Raw genomic sequence first — 22723 nt, 5'->3', positions numbered from 1 at the left:
CACATCCAAACAGATCCAAGCACATCCAAGCACATCCAAACTCATCCAAACACATCCAAACACATGTGAATGCTTTTCATCTCAATGTCTCAAACCTAAATGTTTTATTTTTAAATAAAACATTTTTTTACTTTAAGCATTAAGGTCCAGCTTACAATTTTCTCGACAGAGAGTCAATCATGTTCGTTTTGTAATGAGATGAATTTATTCATTATCAGTTTTATGTTTCTCAGTGTTAAAATATATTTTTTTAAATGTTCTTTGGTGAAGCACGTTTCAAAGTGTGGATCTCTCTCATCTTAGCAGCTTGGAGCTGGGATAGGATCAGATCTTCAGCTGGTTGGTGAGGTAGGAGGCAGCACAGGTCTGGGCCTGGGGGATGCAGAAGGGTGGAGCAGGCTCATAGGGGTTGATGACTGGGTAGGACACGGCCTGGAGGCCGGCCATCCTCTGCATGCGCTGGCTGGTGGTGTGGGCCTGGCTCTCCTTGCGCATGGCCAGGGCCACAAACAGCGGCTTGGTGGCCACGATGCGGCCGTTCATCTCAGTCACAGCCTTGGTGGCCGCCTCAGGGGAGGGGAAGCACACGAAGCCGTAGCCCTGGCTGCGTCCCCCCGCCATCACCACCTTTGCGCTGGAGATTGTTCCGTAGGAGGAGAACACCTTGTGCAGGTCCTCGTCATCCAAGCTTTTATCCAGGTTCTTCACATACAGATTGACACCCTGGTGGAGAGAAACCCTGATTAGTGAGATGATTTTCAACCCCTCAAATACATCAACAATAATTACAAAGTACATCAGCTTCCGTGTTGGTATCAATAATATCACAAACCTTGTATCTGGTCCTGCGGTCCTGCTTCATGTGCTCGAACGGGCGGTTCAGCTCGGTCTGGCGCTCTCCTTTCGTCTGGGCACGGCCCACACAGACCCGCCTCCCATTGAGGGTTTTACCATTCATGTCATCAACGGCCTTCTGGGCGTCCTCATGCCTTTGGAAGTTGACAAAGCCGAAACCCCTGGACTTTCCACTCTCATCAGTCAGGGCCGGTCCAGACTTCTCAAACCTCTCCGCCAGTTTACGGTCGTCCACGTCCTCTCCACAGTTTTTGGTGTACACGTTAGTGAACTCTCTAGCCCGGGCTCCCAGTTCAGCCTCTCGTTCTTTGCGAGATTTGAAGTGTCCAACAAACACTTTTTTGTCACTGAGCAGCGTGCCGTTCAGTCCATCGATGGCTCTTCCAGCAGCCTCCTGGGTCTCAAAGTGCACAAAGCCGTAGCCCTTGGAGCCATTCTCATCACAAACCACCTTCAAATCAAAACAAAACAAAACTTAATATCCAGTATATAGAACATTTCATACACAAATGCATTACAATGCACTTTACAGGAAGAATAAATAAAAGGGGCACCTTGCAGGATAGAACGTTCCCAAAGGCAGAGAAGGTGTCGTAGAGAGTGTTGCTGTCAATAGACTCCTCTAAGTTCTTGATGAAGATGTTGCCAACCCCACTGTTCCTCAGAGAAGGGTCACGCTGAGACCACATGATGCGCATAGGTCTTCCTTTGACCGCGTCAAAGTTCATGGTGTCCAGGACAAGCTCGGCGTCAGCTTGCCGTTGAAAGTTGACAAAGGCATATCCAAGGGATCGGCCAGTGATGATCTCCCTGCACACTCGAATAGAGTGAATTGGACCAGCAGGGCTGAATTTCTCATGCAGCATTGCCTCTGTGATATCCTGGTGGAGATCTCCTACATACAAGGAGGCCATCGGGTAACTAGGCACACCGGAATTCATGTCTGATGAGTTCTCTCAAACAGCACAAGAGTCAAATAAAACTAGAAAAAATACTTTAAATACTTTACTGTTAAAATATATGATAAGCTCTGTAGCACACCCAATGCAGATGTCAGTGAGATGCAGAATGTTGAATCAAGAATGTCAGGGGAATGAATGTCATTTGGAACCGGAATTCAGAACCTCAGTTGCTAGGTCCTCTTTTGTGACATCACTGTCAATTGTTACATCTATCCATAGAAGTCCTTGATGTTCTATTTCAATTTCTGTATTATAATAATAATAATCACAATAATAATAGTAATAATAGTAATAATAATAATAATAATGTATTGCGTTTTTCTCAATGCCAAACACATTTTACATCCACAGAGAAGACAATCAATATGAAATAAGGAAAGACAGCAGTAACAATAAGTCAGATACTGAAAGACCATGTTCAGGGAAAGGTGCCAGACATGAAAAGTATGTTTAAAGAGATGGGTTTTGAGGGACTGTATGAAGGGAGAGAGGAGGCTGTGTTGGATTACCTGATGTGCTTCAGGAGAGTGTTCCAAAGGGTGGGGGCTGCAGTAGAGAAGGCCCGGCCCCCCCAGGTTCAGGTGGAAATAATATTCTATTTCGTGGAAAACTTTATTCACATTTACAGTACAGACAAACACACACAAATGAAATCTGAGTCGTAGCAACGAGTGTTATCCTTAGTCTAGATAACGTAGGGCATCCAAAAAGTCTCCATCTCCAAATTCTATTGTTTGTTTGTGTGTGCGTGTGCACGTGTGTGTGGTACAATGACAATACCTGCTGGTGAAATGGCTCTATCTGCTGGCCAAACTGGAGCATTGCAGGAGTTTAGCAGGCCTCACCCTGCCTCTGGACACACTTGAGGATGATTAACCTTTTAAGCCAGACAGGCCCATAATAGGGCCCAAATTCTGCTTTAATTTAATTATTAATTAGATCATTGATTAACTTATGTCCTTGTCATGTGTAGTACGTTATTCTTAACTATAATCTGAGCATATCCACACACAACTTCATGGTGTTACCTATCAAATGGCAAACCTTTAGTTTGGGTCTGTTTTTTTGGCGAAAAAGTCAAATAGGGCATTCAGCAGAAGATCTGACCTGATGTCCTTTGTTCCCTCAATGTGGAGTGTTGGGGAGCCGCCACATGGAGTCATTGGACTGGATTAGGACCTCAATTGGAAACATGAAATAAAAAGAAATTAAAAAAAGGTTTAAAAAAAACCAAATCCTCCCTTTTACTGTTTTTTTTTTTGCCTGATTACTGATCCACCAGAACACAGTCAAGTTCAAGGCTGAATCAGAGGATTTAGGCACTTTATTCATCTAGGTGGTGGTCAGGGTCACAGTAGGACGCCCACAACATGGCACACCTTTGGGGTCCGTTCAGTTATGTCACTGGGCCTTACTGAGGCACCTGTGTGGTGACAACAGCGGTACACCTGAACAGGTGAAAGGTCACAACGGTGTGACTCTCATCATCATCAATCAATCAATCAATCAAATGCATGTGCTTTACAACAATAACAACACAAACAACCCCAGATGACAGGAGTGTGAGGACAGGTGAGAGGCTGTACTGCAGCAGGCCTGGGTGTCTGCTCTGTGTCTGCCTGCGTGGAGAGAGCAGGGGGCTGCTGCTGTGGAAGAGCTCCTGGGTGTCTGCTCTGTGTCTGCCTGCGTGGAGAGAGCAGGGGGCTGCTGCTGTGGAAGAGCTCCTGGGTGTCTGCTCTGTGTCTGCCTGCGTGGAGAGAGCAGGGGGCTGCTGCTGTGGAAGAGCTCCTGGGTGTCTGCTCTGTGTCTGCCTGCGTGGAGAGAGCAGGGGGCTGCTGCTGTGGAAGAGCTCCTGGGTGCTGATCAGAAACGTCCCCTCTGACCCACTCCCCTGCCCCCTCATTAACTACACTCATCCATATTTAATGAGATGATTCAACTTCTATTCCCCGGCTTTACGGTGTGATTAATACGTCTAAGTCAATATTTACATCATTAAGCAGGGGTTCCATTATGTCTACTGGGGGAGCAGGTAGTGTAGAGGTTAGAGAGACAGGGGGGGGGATTAGTGCAGAAAATACCACATTCCAAACAATGATTGATTGATTGATTGATTGATTGATTGATGGGCAAATAACAGCTTTGAAGTGTTTCACTACGTGCTTATTGTTTATGCATAGACTTGAGGTTGATGAATCTGAATATTGTGAAATTGCGAAATGTATGTAATATATATATATATTGCATGTGTTAGATTTCTAAGGGGACATTATGTCACTGGACTAAAGTGTGCTTGCATGTTTGTGTGACTGCAGAGGAGACCCCAACCTAGCCCAAGCCCTATCCCTATCCCTAGTCCTAGCCCTAACCCTAGCTCTAACCCTATCCCTAGCTCTAACCCTAGCTCTAACCCTATCCCTAGCTCTAACCCTAGCTCTAACCCTATCCCTAGCTCTAACCCTAGCCCTAACCCTAGCTCTAACCCTATCCCTAGCTCTAACCCTAGCTCTAACCCTATCCCTAGCTCTAACCCTATCCCTAGCTCTAACCCTAGCTCTAACCCTAGCCCTAGCTCTAACCCTAGCCCTAACCCTATCCCTAGCTCTAACCCTAACCCTAGCCCTAACCCTAAGCTCGGTGTTGCATTTCAGTGCTGGTTTCAGTTCCTCAGGCACACAGGAAATCGCACCCCAATGATGTGGCACAGCCGTGACCAATGTCAAACTAAGACCCATGTTTGTACCATGCACTGATCACACCCGCCCTAATTGGTTGATCTTAAATATGACATGTCTGATTGGTTCATATACATCGTATCAGGCACTAAGGAAATGTATTGTTTCAGGGATTACCCCGTTTCGGTAGGCTCTTGCAAATATCACTCCTGTGGCGCCATTTATCTGTCTCTGATGAAAGAATATAAACAATAAATAAATATTTGTCTTGGCTGGTGCATATCCTGCCCAATCACAAACCACCGTACACCAAGAACTGCTCCTCCGGCTGGCTCGATCGGGGGGATCAGTCAGGCTGGGGGATGTTAAATCTTACTGGACTGTTCCTACTGTATAGAATGTTTCAGATGTCGATTTCATTTTATTATCTTATTCTATTGTCTCTTTATTTTGTTTTTGTTGTTTGGTTGTTTGTGATGTGAGCTGCTGGAACTCCTTAATTTCCTCTCGGGGATCAATAAAGTACCTATCTACCTATCTATCTATCTATCTATCTACCTATCTATCTACCTACCTATCACCACGCCTTGTCAGACTATGACATTACTCTACCCTGCAATGTTTACTGCTAGAACTCGAAAGTATGGTAAGTCGCCTAAAATATGCGGTCATTTTTTCCTCACTGTGAAACGGAGGGAAGATAAGGGGTTGGGTGTGGGGAGACATGTGTCTAATCTCTACATAACATATGCTGAGGACCCTTCAACAAGGATAATAACTGTCATTCTCTGTCATGAATGCCCAATAAGGCGATTCCACTGTGAAGAAGTTGCCCAGAGGGAATTAAGGATTAAGAATTATATCTCAGAATTATTAGATAAAATAATATATGGCTGTGTTTCCAAATGCGTTCTTGCACTCTATCTAGAGCGTATGCCGTACTGGGTATCAGCGTTGGGGAGGCTCCTCTGAAAATGTCTTTAACTAGATTACCAATTACTTTACAAGGAAAGAAGTTGAACTACACTAAACCTACCCATGAGAGAAATACAGTTTGTCGAACTAAAGCTACATTGAAAAAAGTTGTTCACTACATAGAAACTACCTTATCCAACACACGACAGGTCCTGGACGATGGTCGGTCCATGGGCGTGACAGCGTGGGACTGAAACCACGGGGAGAGACAAGGAAATCAAAAAGACCGTGGGGAGACCGGAGGCAGTAAGACAAGAACTAGTAGGACAAGTAAAGGGCTGGAATAATACCTTAACTCGAAGGCTTTCTGGCAAACAAGTAGTTAACTACAGAAAAAACTACTAGGATTTGAATTCAGTTGATCTACCACAAAACGACTGCAGCGTGCAGTTAACCTGATAGTTGAACTACATGTAGTGGAACTGCTCCCCAACACTGCTTGGTATACGCTCCAGATAAGAGTACAATAACGTATTTAACACAGTAACACAGCCTAAGTCTCTACTGATATCCCACATGCGAACGTCACCGTGGATTTCACCGCATCACGCTTTTGTTTTAAGACCCGCTGTACTAGACCCCACGATTTCGCTTTCGCTTTCGCGTTGTAGTTGCCCCAGCCCGACAGTTGTACTGTATTGCTCCCGGTAAGAAAAGGCATGACTCGGTCCGATCAAGTCGTGCGAAGACAACATCGTTTCCAGCATTTTTTCTACAGGATTTATTTTCATGGAAACGTGTAGGAAGTGGGAAACGTGAAGGCATCAAAACGATAACAAAGTGAATAGCTTTTCAACGTATCTAGCAGAAGTGGCGACTGTGGTAATAATGTCGTCTATACTAAATCGTGTTAATGTAGGGAATTAGCGCTTGCTTGATTTATGCACGATTTGAAGTAACTGCTCCTTTTGATAGCGGCAACTTTGTCAGAAGGTAGACGTGATACCAATGACATACTTTTAAGTAAGTGTGCGCCCTTTGGCCTACCTGGAGACGACCGATGAGCAGCTGTCTGGGTTATGAACCATCACAAAACCTCAGTCTGTCATTGAGTCATAGTCGTAGGTCTGTGCATTAATCATCAGTTTACAATGTATACATTTTATAGGACTTCCAAAGGTAGTCGTGATTGTGGGACCAATAACGTTACAAACATACATGCGATTAAATAGTTTCCGCATTCGAGGTGCCCCAGTCGGCCAAAACCGATATTAGCGACCTGTCACTATTCGTCCTGAGAAATTCCTGTTATTTCAAACGCATGCATGGCTCATGTATTAACTGAAACACAAAATCAAAGATCAATAGTTTCTATTTATTCTTGTGCAATAGTACCACCGTTTTTGAACGTATGCGCTGAGATCAGACGTCGTCCGCTTGCTTCTTTCCAGCTGTCTGTCTGTCTGAAGAGGGGGACGGCGCAGCGTGCAGGACGTTCACTGCTCTGATCCATTCATGGCAGCAGGCACATCGCACATACACTGCCCTGCGTAAGTAATATATACCACCTCATCTGTGAAACATGCTTTCACAGGGGGTGCTAGGTGATTATGTTACTGCTGACGGCAGAAGCAGAATGTATTCTGAAGTGTACAGAAACATCTTGTCGGCTCGAGTGCAAGCAAATGCCTCCAAACTCATTGGATGGTGCTTCATCATACAGGAAGACAATGACCTAAAACATACTGCCATAGCAACTAGGGAGTTTTTCTGAGACAACAAATGTAAAGGTCTTGACTGACCAAGTCATTCTTCAGATTTAAATCCAATTGAACAAGCATTTCATTTCGTGATAAGATTTTAGGCAAAAATACCTCAAAACAAACAACAACTGAAGATGGCTGCAGTACAGGCCTGGCAGAGCATCACCAGAGAAGACCCCCAACGTCTGGTGGGGTCAAAGGGTCGTCCGGTGGGGTCAAAGGGTCATCTGGTGGCGTCAATGGGTTGCAGACTTCAGTCAGTTATTGCATGCAAAGGATTGTCCACTAAATACTAAACATGAGTGCTTAATTTGGACATTTGATAAATCTGTGGGTATCCTGAAAATAGGGGGACTGCACATACACATTTTTTACACAAATACCATCAAATAAAAGCTACTTTAACCTCACAGTAAGGGTTTGATTTCAAATCCGAAAATAAGAAAAAATGCTTCACTGTCCCTTTACGCATGGCACGGTATCTCCCATTGGTTTACAGACAGCTTAACTAGCCAATGGCGTACTTATTTTGTAGATGGAAAAGAATCCTCTGTGATTACGGATAATATCTGAAAATTATCGGATGATACTCACATCCGTAAAATTCCCAAAATCCGTAAGGAGTATTCGGCACACCACGATTGATTACTACATGTTTTAACCGTTTATACATTTTTGTATGGATGTGATTGAATGCAGTTGGCCCTGTGTTATACAGGTGGGTTGCACCAACGCAGTTGTCTAGCCATCTTTGATTGATATGGCAATAAACTCTTCTTCTTGCATCTTTCTGTGCAGCAGCGGGGAAGAACACATGTGTGCCATGATGACAGGAGAGAGAAGAAGAATTCATCAACCGATATTGGTCCTGCTGGTCCTCACACTGTGGCCAGGTATAGTATGGCATCACTGTAGTCCTGGGTTTGTGGCCTGAGCAGGAAATTATTGTTAGTTAGTTTTAGGGACAGACACTGTCAATTAGCATTACATTACATTATAATGTAAAGGTGTGTAATGCACCTGACTGACAGTTGTTTCAATGTTTTGATTGTGTCTGTCCTTAATTAAATAAAGCATTAAGATCAGATTAATACATACACTATTGCTGATGTATGATCCTGTAATATTTCAGTTTAACGTTAATTTACATATTAGAATATTTCTTTCCACTATTCATATGAGTTCATATGAGTCTAAGTGTGAGGTGCTGTTCTAGCCCAGACGCCATGAAAGCAGGTAGACGCCCAACAGAGACACCTGTCATTTTTGGAGACAGACGTCGACGCCTGCCTCCAAAAATTACGATGGTCTCCAGTTCTGTTTACATTCTGCACTTTGGGGCGTACCCACTTTCATAGCTGTGAGATATGCACCCTGGGGCCAGGGTCGCTGGTAGCTAACGAACAACGTTCACTGTTTGTCACCACACAAGCACGGTGCAGGCAGCAACAACTGTAGTACCGTAAGACAGCCACACTCTACGGTATTCCAGGGTACTGACCTACTGAATGCACACGCGTGACAATAGCGTGTTGTGACAATAGCGTATTGTGACAATAGCGTGTTGTGACAATAGCGTGTTGTGTACTCCTCAGCGTCAGCGAACAATGAACTGAGGATCATGATGATTGGCAGCCAGGGCCCCGCCCAGTATTCTGCTACCAATCAGCTGCTGGGGAGGGAAGTGTTCCCTGAGGGGGTGGTCAATGTCATGAAGAGTGAGTTGATTGGAGGAGAGCTGGAGGGGCGGAGAGTCGCTGTGGTCAGCACCCCCAACCTGTGTGACGTCGACGTGTCAAAGGTCAGAGGAACACGGTGCTTTTTTGATGCTGGCTGCTACTCAAAGACGGCAATAACCTGCTGAACTAAAGCCTTGGCATTAGCTCTTGGGAGCTTAGGCATTTGCTGACTTTGTAATACTCCACTCCTTCAGGAAAAGAGTGGAGAATTGGGGTGCAGCGTCCCAGGCTAAGTTGCTTCTTGCAAGTTTAGTTTGCTGAACCATCTCCGCTTCACTTGCAGTTCTGGACATTTTGTGGGAAAAAAACATAGTATGGTAAATTGCTGATATCCAGACCTTTTAACTCGTGAAAGAGATGCGACAGGATTTTTGTTGCTAATTCTTTACATCAAATTTTAGCTTTAGTGTTAACTTTACTGCATGGTTCATGATACATTGTTAATGAAAATCTTATCTCATTAGACGACACCATCCTTAGATTAAGGCTGCTTTTGCTCATGGTAGTGGGGAGGTGTCCCCCTCTCTGTCCAATCAGGTAATTTCTTGACACATTGCGTTCTATTTCGGGGACTTGTTTTTGGCTCATGAGTGCTCAATTTAGAACTAGTGGCTTAAAATGTACAAAAATCCTGTAGCATCTCTTTACTGCCAAATGATTCCGGAACACTCACCACCGAGAATGCCAAGTGTTTGATGTGGTGTCTACCTAGCAACAATACTTTGATTGGCTACAAAATGAAGCATCATCATTTATGCATTTTGGGTGAATAAAGTCACCCTTGGCCCTCTAGAATGTTGACAGAATGTTGACACTTTATTCCCCCCCCCCCCGCCACAAATGTGCTTATTCACATTATGTGAGAGCCAATATGTGACTTTTTGCCTGGGCAAAGGAAACCTGGAATGTCTTGTAAATGCCTGGAATAACTCTGAAATTTCATCTTTGTATCATCTGATAAGGGCCAGCGTGCTGGATGGTGGAGAGAGGAGGTTCTCCGTGCTGTGTCCCTGTCCTTCCCCGGCCCCCATGCCCTCCTCCTCACCCTCGACCTGGAGGGAGACCCTACCCCCAGCCACTGTGACCTCCTGAAGGAGGTGAAGAAGACCCTGGGCGCTGGAGCACTAGCCCATGCCATGGTGCTCCTGTATGGAGAGAGGGAGGCAGGTGGAAGTGAGGAGGGAGGTGTGCCAGGGAATGCAGGGGGTGATGGCCAGGATAGCATAAGGGGGGGGATGGAGGGAGGGGAGGGGAGAGATGTTGGGGGAAGTATGAGGGGGGCTGTAGCTATGGGGCAGGGGTCTTTGTGGAGGTTGATAGCAGAGTGTGGGGGCAGATACCACTTCTTGAACAGGGACACTGAGAAACGCCTATCTCATGACAACAAAGAGCTCCTGGACAAGATAGACAGCATGGTGAGGTGGCACGGGGGAAGGTTCCACACCAGGGAGACATGGGAGGAGGGAGGGGAGGGGAGGGAGCACATAGACAAGTCAGAAACGAGGGAGCCTAAGGAGGAGTCCGGTGGCTCTGTGGAACTGAAGCAGGGAGACATTGAGAGGTTACCAAGGACGAAAGATGGAGAGACTGTGGAGGAGGAGGAGAAAGTCGTGGTCGGCAAAAATCAAACCTCGGAGAGAGTGAGGGATGACAAGAACAAGGAAGAGAGTGACAGGTTTCCGGGTTTGTTTTGTATGGACCTTGAAGGGAGAACAGGAAAAGCCATATGGTCTATAGTTGCAGTATTGGTCATAATAATGGGAACAAAGGAGGGGGTCGTGCTCGCCTGCACCGCCCTCTTTATGATGTCACTCCGGGAAAACACAGAGCCTGCGACCGGGATTTCAGTGAATTTAGGAGTAGGGGGGACATTAGGGTTACTGCTAGGTCTTGATTGGGGAGAGACGAAATACAGCCAGTACACCTGGTACGACAGGAGCATTTTATTACGTCCAATTGTATATTCTTTAACTGCATTAACAAATGTGCAAATGTACTCTTGCATAGCTGGACTTGTTTTAGGGGGGATGTTGGGGATCGGACTAGGGTCTGTACTCAGCATCAGGACTTCGGCTGACGCTCTCATAGCCGTGGCGGTGGCACCGGGGCCAGGATTTGGGATAGCTTTCCTCTGTATGGTTGCGGTGAGATTACAATGGATAGGTCCGGTAAGTCCGGTAGGTCCGGCCGCGGCGTGTCTGGTGGCGTTAGTCTCAGCCGTCGGATGGGAGTACTTCAGCATGGTGTTGCTGAGGGAGCTGCCTGCCCTCACGCTGAGAGGGAGGCTGGCGTTGCTGCTGGGGTCGCTCTGCGGCGCCGCCCTGCTGTCGGCGAGGCTGAGACTACTGGGGTGGACTGTGGTGGTGCTGGTGCTGCCGTGTTTCTGTGTGTTTGGAGCTACCCTCCTCCTCCACACGGGGGCAGCGTTCGTCACTGCCTTGGCCATAGTGGTGGACATGGATGAGGACAAAGCTGTGATGGTGCTTATGGCTGGGGCCGTTGGTGTCAGGATTCTATGTTAGACACGGGCACGGGCATGAGGACACTGAGTATTTAAGGGATTTAAGAAATCAGAGATATTCTTTTTTTATTTTTTATTATTTTTTATTATTTTGGAGAGGTACCTTGAAAGTGAAAGATTGGTTGATGTTTGCGTTTGTCTGAAGTCATCTAGCATCAAGACCTTCATCAAATCAGGGGTGTATTAAAAATTCTGAACGTTTCAAAATGGTGGGCTACTACATTCTGATGGAAACAGGAGAAACCCTGGATGTGGATTTTTTTTAAAGGTTACCACACTGCTCGTGTTCAGTTTGTCAACACGCTCCTAAATAATGTGTATAGGCCCTGCTGGATGATCAAAACTGAAACCACTGTCAATTTCAAGCTCAATGACTAATGATTAATCTCTGAGGTTTACAATGTCACACTGGGTATTGTCACACTGTATTTACAAAGAAAATGTCCACATTTGTGCCTCTATCCAAATGTATTTGATAGCCTACGTTGTTGTTGTGTGATTTACAAAGATCACCATTGATTGCTCTCAGATGATGCTGTCCTTGGGCTGCTGACGAATCAATAAAAATGTAATGAGAGGCAACCACAACCCCTGTGAGCACAACTGACATTTTTTCTGGACCGCTTTGCAACATATCCTTCTGCACAATGGTAGTAGTAGTAAATCTTTCCTCATTTAAACATAAAACGCTGAAATGTCCACAACTGCCCTTCGAATATGTCCAATATAGTCTATAGGATTACTTTTGAAACAGACAATACATGGTTCTCCGGGAGACAGCAATTACACTACAACAAATAGAAACACGGATCGTGAATAAATTAAACAGAAATAACTCATGAGTGTCTTGGTAATGCTATTTTTGTATGCAGTTTGTAAACATGCAGTTTGTAAACATCAAGATGAAATTAAATGCGTTCGTTATCAATTGGGCTTTGTGGCACAATTACATGATTTATTATTATAATCCATGAATTAAACGAGGCCTATTCGAAAGGCGTGTCATGCAATAGGCTACACAATTATAATCCATGAAATAAAACAGGGTAAAATTTTTTTGGGCCACCTGTGCATTTTGGCCACCTGACTGTCTCCATGGGCTGGGGTTTGTTATTTTGTATGTGTGAAGGGAGGCTGTGCTTTTGGTATAGAGCTTTGATTCAGCTCCAATCCGACGGACTCGAGACGGACACCGACGGACTCCGCCAGCCCCCTCGAATTTCTAAGAATTAATACGGACCGAAACGATGAGTTCAGCCAGGATGCCGAGATGGCCAGGCGCGTCATTAGGGTATTGGCCCAATCCCAAGAACTAGAAGATAATTGCAGACGCTCTCACTCACCTTTGCAATGCATGTAGCCTAATGTTAATTTAGAAATGTCCCCCTGTATCTATGGTCGTCTGCAAAGTCAGGTAGCCAAAATGCCACACGCCCGAGACGCAGCAGTAAACCGTTCACCAGCGGTTACTGTGTAAAAGACAGGCAGGATCAAGAACGAAGAGAATTATATAAACGGAAGACAAATTATAGCAGTTTACTCTTGCGTGTTTTTTTGAAATGCAAAAAAATCCATATATTTTCCCACCTCACCAAAGTGATACTATTTGTTGTGTTCGGAGAACACAAGTCAAGAGCAACAGAAGGAGTCGCGTTTTACTTTTAAGATGGAACTGTTTTCATTGAGTGTGATAACTATAGTCAAGCCTCTTTCCCATTTTACGTACGACGTACCAACGTACCATTTTAGAGAATTTATAAGACTGGTGAAGCGTATCAGATTTGAGAGACTAAAAACTACATATCCCACAGTTTGGTTTGGGAACTACTGCAGAGAAACGAAACTCAGAGGTTTTCGTTTCCCCGAACTTGCGATGTGATTGCAGCTTGCAGTGTGTGGCTCCAGTGACCAGTCAAGACAAGATACCAAACAGACAGGTCGTTTAACTTCAAGGGAAGTGAGTATTCAATATGTCTATCGATTTTTTTTAATTATTTTATGAACATGTCGTGTCGTATGTGAACAGTATCACTGTTCTATTTGTTACATTTTAACTAACTCTTAATAAGCATATTAAGAAAAGTGTAATTGATGCCAGGTCTGTGTACATGTATTTGTGTTCCTTGATGAATGCATATTATATAGGCCTATTATAGAATCTAATCTAATCTATTACATTATAGAATGACAATACCAAATTGCATTCCATTTGGTAATTGGGCTTCTTGGATAAGATCATACATTATTAATTAATATTATTTATTGTCATAATGTGTATGCAGTTGGTGTCAATTAGTTTCACAGTCCAATATATTTTCTTTCTATATTCACCAGAAACTAGTTAGATTGAATAAGACTTGAATATGATCTAGGTCAGGAAAACAGTGCAGTGGAGAGTCCTGTTGTAGGGTATTTACTCAAGAAGTGGAGCAGTTTCATGTTTACTGTAGATACTCGATGTGTGTTTATTTATCTCAGTCAACTGGGTCAATCTAAAGCCAATCAGAATCTGGGCAGGTGCCATCGTCTGTGTTGAAGCTTTTGATTGGTCAAGGTCGCTGCTGAGATGGAAAGAGGAAGAGCAGAGACTCTGGGGATCCTTTCCCTGGTTCTACTGTGTCTGCAACCCTTCACTGCTCAATGCCAAGGTACAGCTCCACACACACACACACACACACACACACACACACACACGCACACACACACACACACACACACACACAGACAGACACACACACACAGACACACACACACACACACAGACAGACACAAACACACAGACACACACACACACACAGACACTTCTCTCCTCCTTCTCATCCCCCTTTCAGTCTGTAGTAGAATCTACTGTTGTGATCTAAACTACTGTCGAACATCCCTCCATTTATTTTCTTTGATTCCACAGAATCAGGGCAGCCCGATGATCACCTGAGGATTGTTCTGGTGGGTAAGACTGGAGCAGGGAAGAGTGCAACAGGGAACACCATCCTGGGAAGAGAGGCGTTTAAAACGGATGTCTCTCCCGAATCTGTAACTGCAAATTGTCATAAAGAACATGGAGTCGTGGAGGGGAGGAAGGTTGATGTCATTGACACCCCAGGGCTCTTTGATACAGGAAAGACTGAGGAAGAAGTGAAAGTGAAAATAGAGGAATGTGTCGATATGTCAGTTCCAGGACCCCATGCGTTCCTGCTGGTGGTCAGGCTGGGGGTGAGGCACACACAGGAGGAGAGGGGCGCCGTGAAGTGGATCCAGGAGAACTTTGGAGAAGATGCTTCTCTCTACACCACAGTGCTGTTCACACACGGAGATCAACTGAACAACAAGACAATTGAGGAGTTTTTTAGAGAAAGTAAACAGTTAGTAAAACTCATCGAGAGCTGTGGAGGCAGATATCATGTCTTCAACAATAAAGAGAAGGATGACCGCTCCCAGGTCACAGGCCTGTTGAGGAAGATAGAGGAGATGGTGTCCAGAAATGGAGGAGGCCACTACACCAATGAGATGTACCGGAAGGCTCAGGAGAAGGTTGAAGAAGAGAAGAGACGGCAGCAGGAGGAGGAGGAGAGAGAGAGGCAGCAGAGGGAGGAAAGAATCAGAAAGCAGATTCTGAAAACTGAAAAGATGTCTCGATGTAAATATGCAGCAATGGTTGGTACAGCCGCAACAGGGGTAGGAATGTACTTGGGCTCTACTTTGTTGATAACAGCCGCTGGATTGGTTTTACTCAGCGAAGGTTATGAATGTACTAAAGAGATGTTTGACTGGCAAAACACCAGATGGTAGCCGAGTCTATTTGTGGTCCTCTGTGGCTCAGTTGGTAGAGCATGGTGTTAACAACGCTAAGGTTGTGGGTTTGGTACCTGGGATGCATACTTCAGGGCATACTTCAGAGTGCTTCCCTGTTCGACCACTAGAGGCCTCAGTAAGACACTGAACATTTGTTGGTAGAATAATGTCGTAAAAGGAGAATGAAGTAGCTCTATAGTAACGACTGGATGAGTAGTGAACCATATTGGAATATGCATCTGTACCTGTAACAACTATGGAACTTTTAACTGGTTTGTTTCTACTTTAGCTGCTTTCAAATCTGTTTGGGATATTTGATTGGTTATACAGTATAATCACCAGGCCCATAGTTATGATAGTTACAATTAGTAATGATATCAAGATACAGTATATTTTACAAGGACTCAGAGACTGCAGTACGTCAGAAATGTCCGTACTAACATCTTCAAAAGAATCAGGGTTGATTTAACTCATAACACATCCAATACAATGCATCATGTCACTGTAATATTGAAATTCAGGAAAGATTTTTTTTTTTACATTTGTTGTTGTTTCTCAGTTATTGTTTACAGCTGTGTGTTTGCTTGGTTTTGCATGTTTATGGGTTTAAAGGGGATCTGATAAAAAAAAAAATATATATATATATATATTTTTGGTGGAAGAGTTTATATTTGTTGAATAAACAATGACGTAAAGACATCTCTGTGTTGTTTATGGTTTCTCAATGCAAGAGCTTAAAGACAGTTACCAGTTTGATTCAATATGATCTAAAGATGATCCAGGTCAGGTCCTGTTTTATGATATTTGGATCCCACTTCTAACCAATATATAAGGGTGCATTACTCCTTCATTAACCCTTAATCACGCCTATATAGATGCTTCAGATATCAATCTTTAGCTAATATCGACACAATGGAAGCTAACAGGGTTATCAACACTTTCTTATTGGCTGTAAATGCCTGTTTGCAAGAGAAACGAAACTGAATTTCTCACGTCGATGTGCAACACGTGTCTCCCGGTGAATAGACCCGATACAGGGTACCGGTCCAACCCTCCTTCTAACGGGTTAAGTCCTCAGCCTAAAGGGTCTTAACTTTCTAGGTTTCTAAAAGATAATCGTAGGCTGGTGTCGAATAGACTCATCCTGCTGTTAACCGTCTACTTCCCACAGTTTCCCCTGCTACCGCTTAATACTAAGCACTGTAAGTGACCTAAAAATCAGAACTCAGCCAATGAAAGCCCCAATGTTGAACGACGGCTCTATTCTTATGAGTGCCAGTTGGTGTGGTTGCAGGAATTGGATTTATAGATGAGGACAATTCATCCAAAGGGGATATTTCAATAAAGTGGCTAGAATAACCATTCAGATCCTATGATGCAATACGCACAGTGTAATCTAACGTTTTATGTTTAGCAAGGAGGATAACACATCATCTCAAGTGGTACTATACGATGTATACATCTAATACAACTTTTCCTTGGTTTTCAGAGTTGTTCTTTATTCAAGCATTAAGCATTACAGCATGACAATACAAGATATCAATGAAGTGATTTAATGGAAAAATAATACAAATACAAAGGAAGATGAAAAGTAGTTACGGTGAGTCTATTAACCGAGTGCTCCAAGTTCTCCCCTTCCCCCGATATGTTCACTCACTCCGGTCATCACCGCACCCTCAGCCGAGGGACTCCGATGACTTCCGATCTCCAAGTAAAAAGAAGTCCAAGTAAAAAGAAGGACAAGATATCAATAAAGTGATTTCAGGAAAAAACTATAAAAATAGAAGACGCAAAGTCATTAAAGTAAACCCACGGGGTAAAAAAGAAATCAAAGAAATTAAAGCAAAAGTAAATACATCGGAGTAAAATGAATTACCAAAGAGTTAAAGGAAAGAAAACCAAATACTGATAGATAGTACAGTACTTGAAGTAAAATAAGGAAAATAAGTCTTACCCTATCTGTCCCTAGTCTGTCTAACTTAGAATAAATTTAGAGAGGCTTCATACAGCATTGACAGCGGCCGCTGCCGAAATACTCTCGAATCCTCTATCAGCCCCGCTGATTTCTCCGAAGCAGCACTGTACCCTCAGTCGTGTTCTTCAGTGGCCTTCCCGGTCACCGGATCTGAATCCAGTAGAACACCTTTGGGATGTGGTAGAACGGGAGATTCACAGCTTGAAAGAGCACCTGACAAATATGCAGGAATTGCGTGATACAATCATGTCATCATGGACCAGAATCTCAAAGGAATGTTTCCAACATCTTGAGGCTGTTTTGAGAGCAAAGGGAGGCCCTACCCAGTATTAGTATAGTGTTCCTAATAAAGGGAGGCCCTACCCAGTATTAGTATAGTGTTCCTAATAAAGGGAGGCCCTACCCAGTATTAGTATAGTGTTCCTAATAAAGGGAGGCCTTACCCAGTATTAGTATAGTGTTGTAATAAAGGGAGGCCCTACCCAGTATTAGTATAGTGTTCTAATAAAGGGAGGCCCTACCCAGTATTAGTATAGTGTTCCTAATAAAGTGTTCGGTGAGTGTATATCTTGTTTGAACAGGTGATACTAGAATATTTACATACTTTATAATCTGATTTAATATGTGTTGAAAGTTATCATATCATACCTTGACATCACATTCTCACTGGAGTCTAAAGACTGATTGTATATTAGATTAGATTCAACTTTATTGTCATGGTGCAGAGTACAAGTACAGAGACAGCGAAATGCAGTTAGCGTCTAACCAGAAGTGCAAAAAAGCAGAAAAGTGCAGTGTGAACAGTATATACAGGTAGTGCAATACATGAGCAGTAAGTAGTGCAGTATAGTATAGTAGTGCAGTGTAGCAGTATATGAGTAAGCAGTAGCATTATAAACAGAATAAATAGGATGCAGTATGAACAGTGTAGCAGCATATGAGCTGTATAGGCAATACAGTATAAGCAGTATATATGTATTAACAGTAACATTAGAGTAAATAGCAGAATAAATATGGAATGCCGTAAATATGCAGGTTGCTAGAGAATGAACAGTGTCATGAGGACAGTAAAACACATATCGTTGCTGTTTTCTTTGTCTGAATTATTTGATTGAATAACATGAATATGAGCTAATGAAGCTCATTAACAGCTGTGGGGGGACATATCATGTGGTGGGGGGACATGCAGCGTTCGGCCTGTAGAGGGTGCTACAGGACCGTGGCCAAGGTGCGGAAGTGAGACTTGGTCGCACACCTGTTGCGAATGAAACCTCGTTAACGAAATGGTTTAAGATGTGTGTCCCTCTGCTTTCAGGAGAGGCTGGAAAGCTTCGACTGGAAAGTCGAGGAGCCATTATCGAGTGCGAAAGACAAACGAGCAAAAGTGTTAATAAACGGGTTTTGCCTTTACCACACCTACTGAGTCCCTTACCACACCTACTGAGTCCCTTACCACACCTATTGAGTCCGCCTCTGTGTCAAAGGACCTTGTTACACATGTCTTCAACAATAAAGAGAGAGATGACCGCACACAGGTCACAGAGCTGCTGGGGAAGATAGAGCAAATGGTACAGAGCAATGGAGGAGGTCACTACACCAGTGAAATGTACCAAAAGGCCCAGGAAAAGGTCAATGAGGAGAGAAAGAATAGTTTACTTTGCAAACTGGCAGCAGTCACCAGATCTGAATCTAATAGAACACCTTTGGAATGTGGTAGAACAGGAGATTCACAGCCAATCACCTCATCACCTCCACCTGCCAACGACACACCTGCGGCTTGTCTACCCATCACCCATCCATGTTTTATACCCTGGTTTTCCGTCCACTCTTTACCAGTTCGACATAGTACTTCCCACTCATACCTATACGTCCCAGCATTTCTAGTCTGTTGATTCCTGGTTTCGGATCTACGGGTGTTTTCTGGACTGTGCTTCTGCCTAACCCCTGTCGGATTATCTGCCTTTCTTAGAACTGCCTACCCGTGTATCGACCCCTGCCTGGACTACCCGCTATCTTGCCTTGCCCTGCCTGAGTCCAGACTCTGTGTTCTGCATTTGGGTTCACTAGCTCTGATTCGTAACATATACAGAATATAAGGAAATAGGATCACAAGCACAAGCATTCTTAAGTGTATGAGTGAAGACTGAAACTGCTTGTCTCACTCTTGCGTGTTGTTTTGAAATGCAAAAAAATCTATATATTTTCCCACCTCACCAAAGTGATACGATTTGTTGTGTTCGGAGAACACAAGTCAAGAGCAACAGAAGGAGTCGCGTTTTACTTTTAAGATGGAACTGTTTTCATTGAGTGTGATAACTATAGTCAAGCCTCTTTCCCATTTTACGTACGACGTACCAACGTACCATTTTAGAGAATTTATAAGACTGGTGAAGCGTATCAGATTTGAGAGACTAAAAACTACATATCCCACAGTTTGGTTTGGGAACCACTGCAGAGAAACGAAACTCAGAGGTTTTCGTTTCCCCGAACTTGCGATGTGATTGCAGCTTGCAGTGTGTGGCTCCAGTGACCAGTCAAGACAAGATACCAAACAGACAGGTCGTTTAACTTCAAGGGAAGTGAGTATTCAATATGTCTATCGATTTTTTTTAATTATTTTATGAACATGTCGTGTCGTATGTGAACAGTATCACTGTTCTATTTGTTACATTTTAACTAACTCTTAATAAGCATATTAAGAAAAGTGTAATTGATGCCAGGTCTGTGTACATGTATTTGTGTTCCTTGATGAATGCATATTATATAGGCCTATTATAGAATCTAATCTAATCTATTACATTATAGAATGACAATACCAAATTGCATACCATTTGGTAATTGGGCTTCTTGGATAAGATCATACATTATTAATTAATATTATTTATTGTCATAATGTGTATGCAGTTGGTGTCAATTAGTTTCACAGTCCAATATTTCTTTTTTCTATATTCACCAGAAACTAGTTAGATTGAATAAGACTTGAATATGATCTAGGTCAGGAAGACAGTGCAGTGGAGAGTCTCTTTCATGTTTACTGTAGATACTTTATGTATGTTTATTTATCTCAGTCAACTGGGTCAATCTAAAGCCAATCAGAATCTGGGCAGGTGCCATCGTCTGTGTTGAAGCTTTTGATTGGTCAAGGTCGCTGCTGAGATGGAAAGAGGAAGAGCAGAGACTCTGGGGATCCTTTCCCTGGTTCTACTGTGTCTGCAACCCTTCACTGCTCAATGCCAAGGTACAGCTCCACACACACACACACACACACACACACACACACACACAGACAGACAGACACACAGACACACAGACAGACAGACAGACACACACACACACAGACACACACACACAGACACACACACACAGACACAGACACACACATACACACAGACACTTCTCTCCTCCTTCTCATCCCCCTTTCAGTCTGTAGTAGAATCTACTGTTGTGATCTAAACTACTGTTGAACATCCCTCCATTTATTTCATTTTATTCCACAGAATCAGGGCAGCCCGATGATCATCTGAGGATTCTGCTGGTGGGTAAGACTGGAGCAGGGAAGAGTGCAACAGGGAACACCATCCTGGGAAGAGAGGCGTTTAAAACGGATGTCTCTCCCGAATCTGTAACTGCACATTGTCATAAAGAAGATGGAGTCGTGGAGGAGAGGAAGATTGATGTCATTGACACCCCAGGGCTCTTTGATACAGGAAAGACTGAGGAAGAAGTGAAAGTGGAAATAGAGAAATGTGTCGATATGTCAGTTCCAGGACCCCATGCATTCCTGCTGGTGGTCAGGCTGGGGGTGAGGCACACACAGGAGGAGAGGGGCGCCGTGAAGTGGATCCAGGAGAACTTTGGAGAAGATGCTTCTCTCTACACCACAGTGCTGTTCACACACGGAGATCAACTGAACAACAAGACAATTGAGGAGTTTTTTAGAGAAAGTAAACAGTTAGTAAAACTCATCGAGAGCTGTGGAGGCAGATATCATGTCTTCAACAATAAAGAGAAGGATGACCGCTCCCAGGTCACAGGCCTGTTGAGGAAGATAGAGGAGATGGTGTCCAGAAATGGAGGAGGCCACTACACCAATGAGATGTACCAGAAGGCTCAGGAGAAGGTTGAAGAAAAGAAGAGACGGCAGCAGGAGGAGGAGGAGAGAGAGAGAGAGCAGATTCTGAAAACTGAAAAGATGTCTCGATGTAAATATTCAGCAATGCTTGGTACAGCCGCAACAGGGGCAGGAATGTACTTTGGCTCTCCTTTGTTTGCGGCAGCCGGTGTATTGGTTGGACTCAGCGAAGGTTATGAATGTACTAAAGAGATGTTGGGTTGGTAAAACACCAGACGGTAGCCGAGTCTATTTGTGGTCCTCTGTGGCTCAGTTGGTAGAGCATGGTGTTAACAACGCTAAGGTTGTGGGTTTGATACCTGGGATGCATACTTCAGGGCATACTTCAGAGTGCTTCCCTGTTAGACCACTAGAGGCCTCAGTAAGACACTGAACATTTGTTGGTAGAATAAATACATCATGTCACTGTAATATTGAAATTCAGGAAAGATTTTTTCTTACATTTTTTGTTGTTTCTCTGTTATTGTTTACAGCTGTGTGTTTGCTTGATGTTTCTGGGTTCAAAGGGGATCTGAGTGTTGTTACTGCGTTCTTTTGCTGCTAGTTGGATGAATGTTTCTCTGCTGTCCACAGAAGTCTTTGGTGGAAGTTTCTATTTGATGAATATATAATGAGAAATAGTGTGTGTTTGATTGCTACTCTCTTTTTAATGTTTATGGGTTTAAAATAAATACATGTTTTGTTAGAAGATTTATATTTGGTCAATAAACAATGCCATAAATCCACCTCCCTCTGTTGTTTATGGTTTTTCAATAAGCAGCCTTGATAGTGGTGGTTGGGTTTGTGTTCTACTCATAGATTTGGACATTCACCGGAATGTTTATTCCAGTTTAATTCCAGTTTAATGTTTGAACATTGTGGGGGGACATGCAGCGTTCGGCCTGTAGAGGGCCTCTGTGTCTAAGAATCGTGTTACAAACATATTTAGCAGAAACTAGTTTGTGTAATGAGTGGAGTACTTAGGCAGAGGACTCAAATGCACGACTCGGAGACAAAAACGTAAATCCAATAGAATAGTCTTTACTTTTAAAAAAGGTATGGTACACAGGTAGGCAGTCAACAGGTAGGCAGATAATCCAATAAGGGGAAGGCAAAAAGGCAAAGTCAAAAACACACTCGGGGATAAAAAAAACAGGAATACTTATCACAAGGAAAAATCGCTGGAACGCTTGACACAAGGTACAAAGGCAATCTGGCACAGAGACAGGGGAACACACAGACTAAATACACAGAGACAGGGGAACACACAGACTAAATACACAGGGGCAGGGGAACACACGGACTAAATACACAGGGAAGGATGATGAGGAACAGGTGACACCAATCAGGGCGGGGTCGACAATCACACAGGCAGGAAACACACAAGGGGCAGGAAGTGAAGTGTCTGAAACGAGAGA

General features: G+C 43.7%; 3 protein-coding genes across 3 annotated transcripts; 2 read left to right on the top strand and 1 right to left on the bottom strand.

Annotated features, from left to right (window-relative positions):
- Positions 1-219: 219 nt before the first annotated feature.
- On the bottom strand, positions 220-1796 carry LOC310821872 (polyadenylate-binding protein 1A-like; the record flags this gene model as incomplete). The annotated part of the gene is made up of 3 exons (XM_083694139.1): positions 220-723; positions 833-1306; positions 1410-1796. The coding sequence occupies 3 exons, from the start codon at positions 1794-1796 to the stop codon at positions 325-327; spliced, it is 1260 nt and encodes a 419-aa protein (XP_083550265.1). The 3' UTR covers positions 220-324.
- Positions 1797-6094: 4298 nt separating this feature from the next.
- LOC310821580 (uncharacterized protein) lies at positions 6095-11431 on the top strand (the record flags this gene model as incomplete). The annotated part of the gene is made up of 6 exons (XM_083693665.1): positions 6095-6247; positions 6859-6957; positions 7969-8063; positions 8766-8971; positions 9872-10592; positions 11307-11431. Exons 2-6 carry the CDS (start codon positions 6923-6925, stop codon positions 11429-11431), a joined length of 1182 nt encoding a protein of 393 aa, XP_083549791.1. The 5' UTR covers positions 6095-6247; positions 6859-6922.
- A 1827-nt stretch (positions 11432-13258) lies between these two features.
- Positions 13259-22051, top strand: LOC310821579 (GTPase IMAP family member 8-like). Its single transcript, XM_083693664.1, has 7 exons — positions 13259-13387; positions 13909-14078; positions 14336-15212; positions 18510-18555; positions 18679-18822; positions 20339-20432; positions 20692-22051. The coding sequence occupies exons 2-7, from the start codon at positions 13997-13999 to the stop codon at positions 21531-21533; spliced, it is 2085 nt and encodes a 694-aa protein (XP_083549790.1). The 5' UTR covers positions 13259-13387; positions 13909-13996; the 3' UTR covers positions 21534-22051.
- Positions 22052-22723: the final 672 nt, after the last annotated feature.

The sequence above is a fragment of the Argentina silus genome, assembly GCF_951799395.1.
Source record: "Argentina silus genome assembly, chromosome: 22".
NCBI classification, from domain to species: domain Eukaryota; kingdom Metazoa; phylum Chordata; class Actinopteri; order Argentiniformes; family Argentinidae; genus Argentina; species Argentina silus.
The sequence above is the reverse complement of the archived record's forward strand: the minus strand, read 5'-3'. Positions and strand labels throughout refer to the sequence as shown.

Bases quoted from the DNA above. Each gene is read 5' to 3' on its own strand.
- LOC310821579 (XM_083693664.1), top strand. From the start codon at position 13,997: ATGGAAAGAGGAAGAGCAGAGACTCTGGGGATCCTTTCCCTGGTTCTA. The intron at 15,213-18,509 runs GTAGCCGAGTCT...CTCTGCTTTCAG, and splicing joins GACTGGCAAAACACCAGATG to GAGAGGCTGGAAAGCTTCGA. The intron at 18,823-20,338 runs GTCAATGAGGAG...TGATTGGTCAAG, and splicing joins ACCAAAAGGCCCAGGAAAAG to GTCGCTGCTGAGATGGAAAG.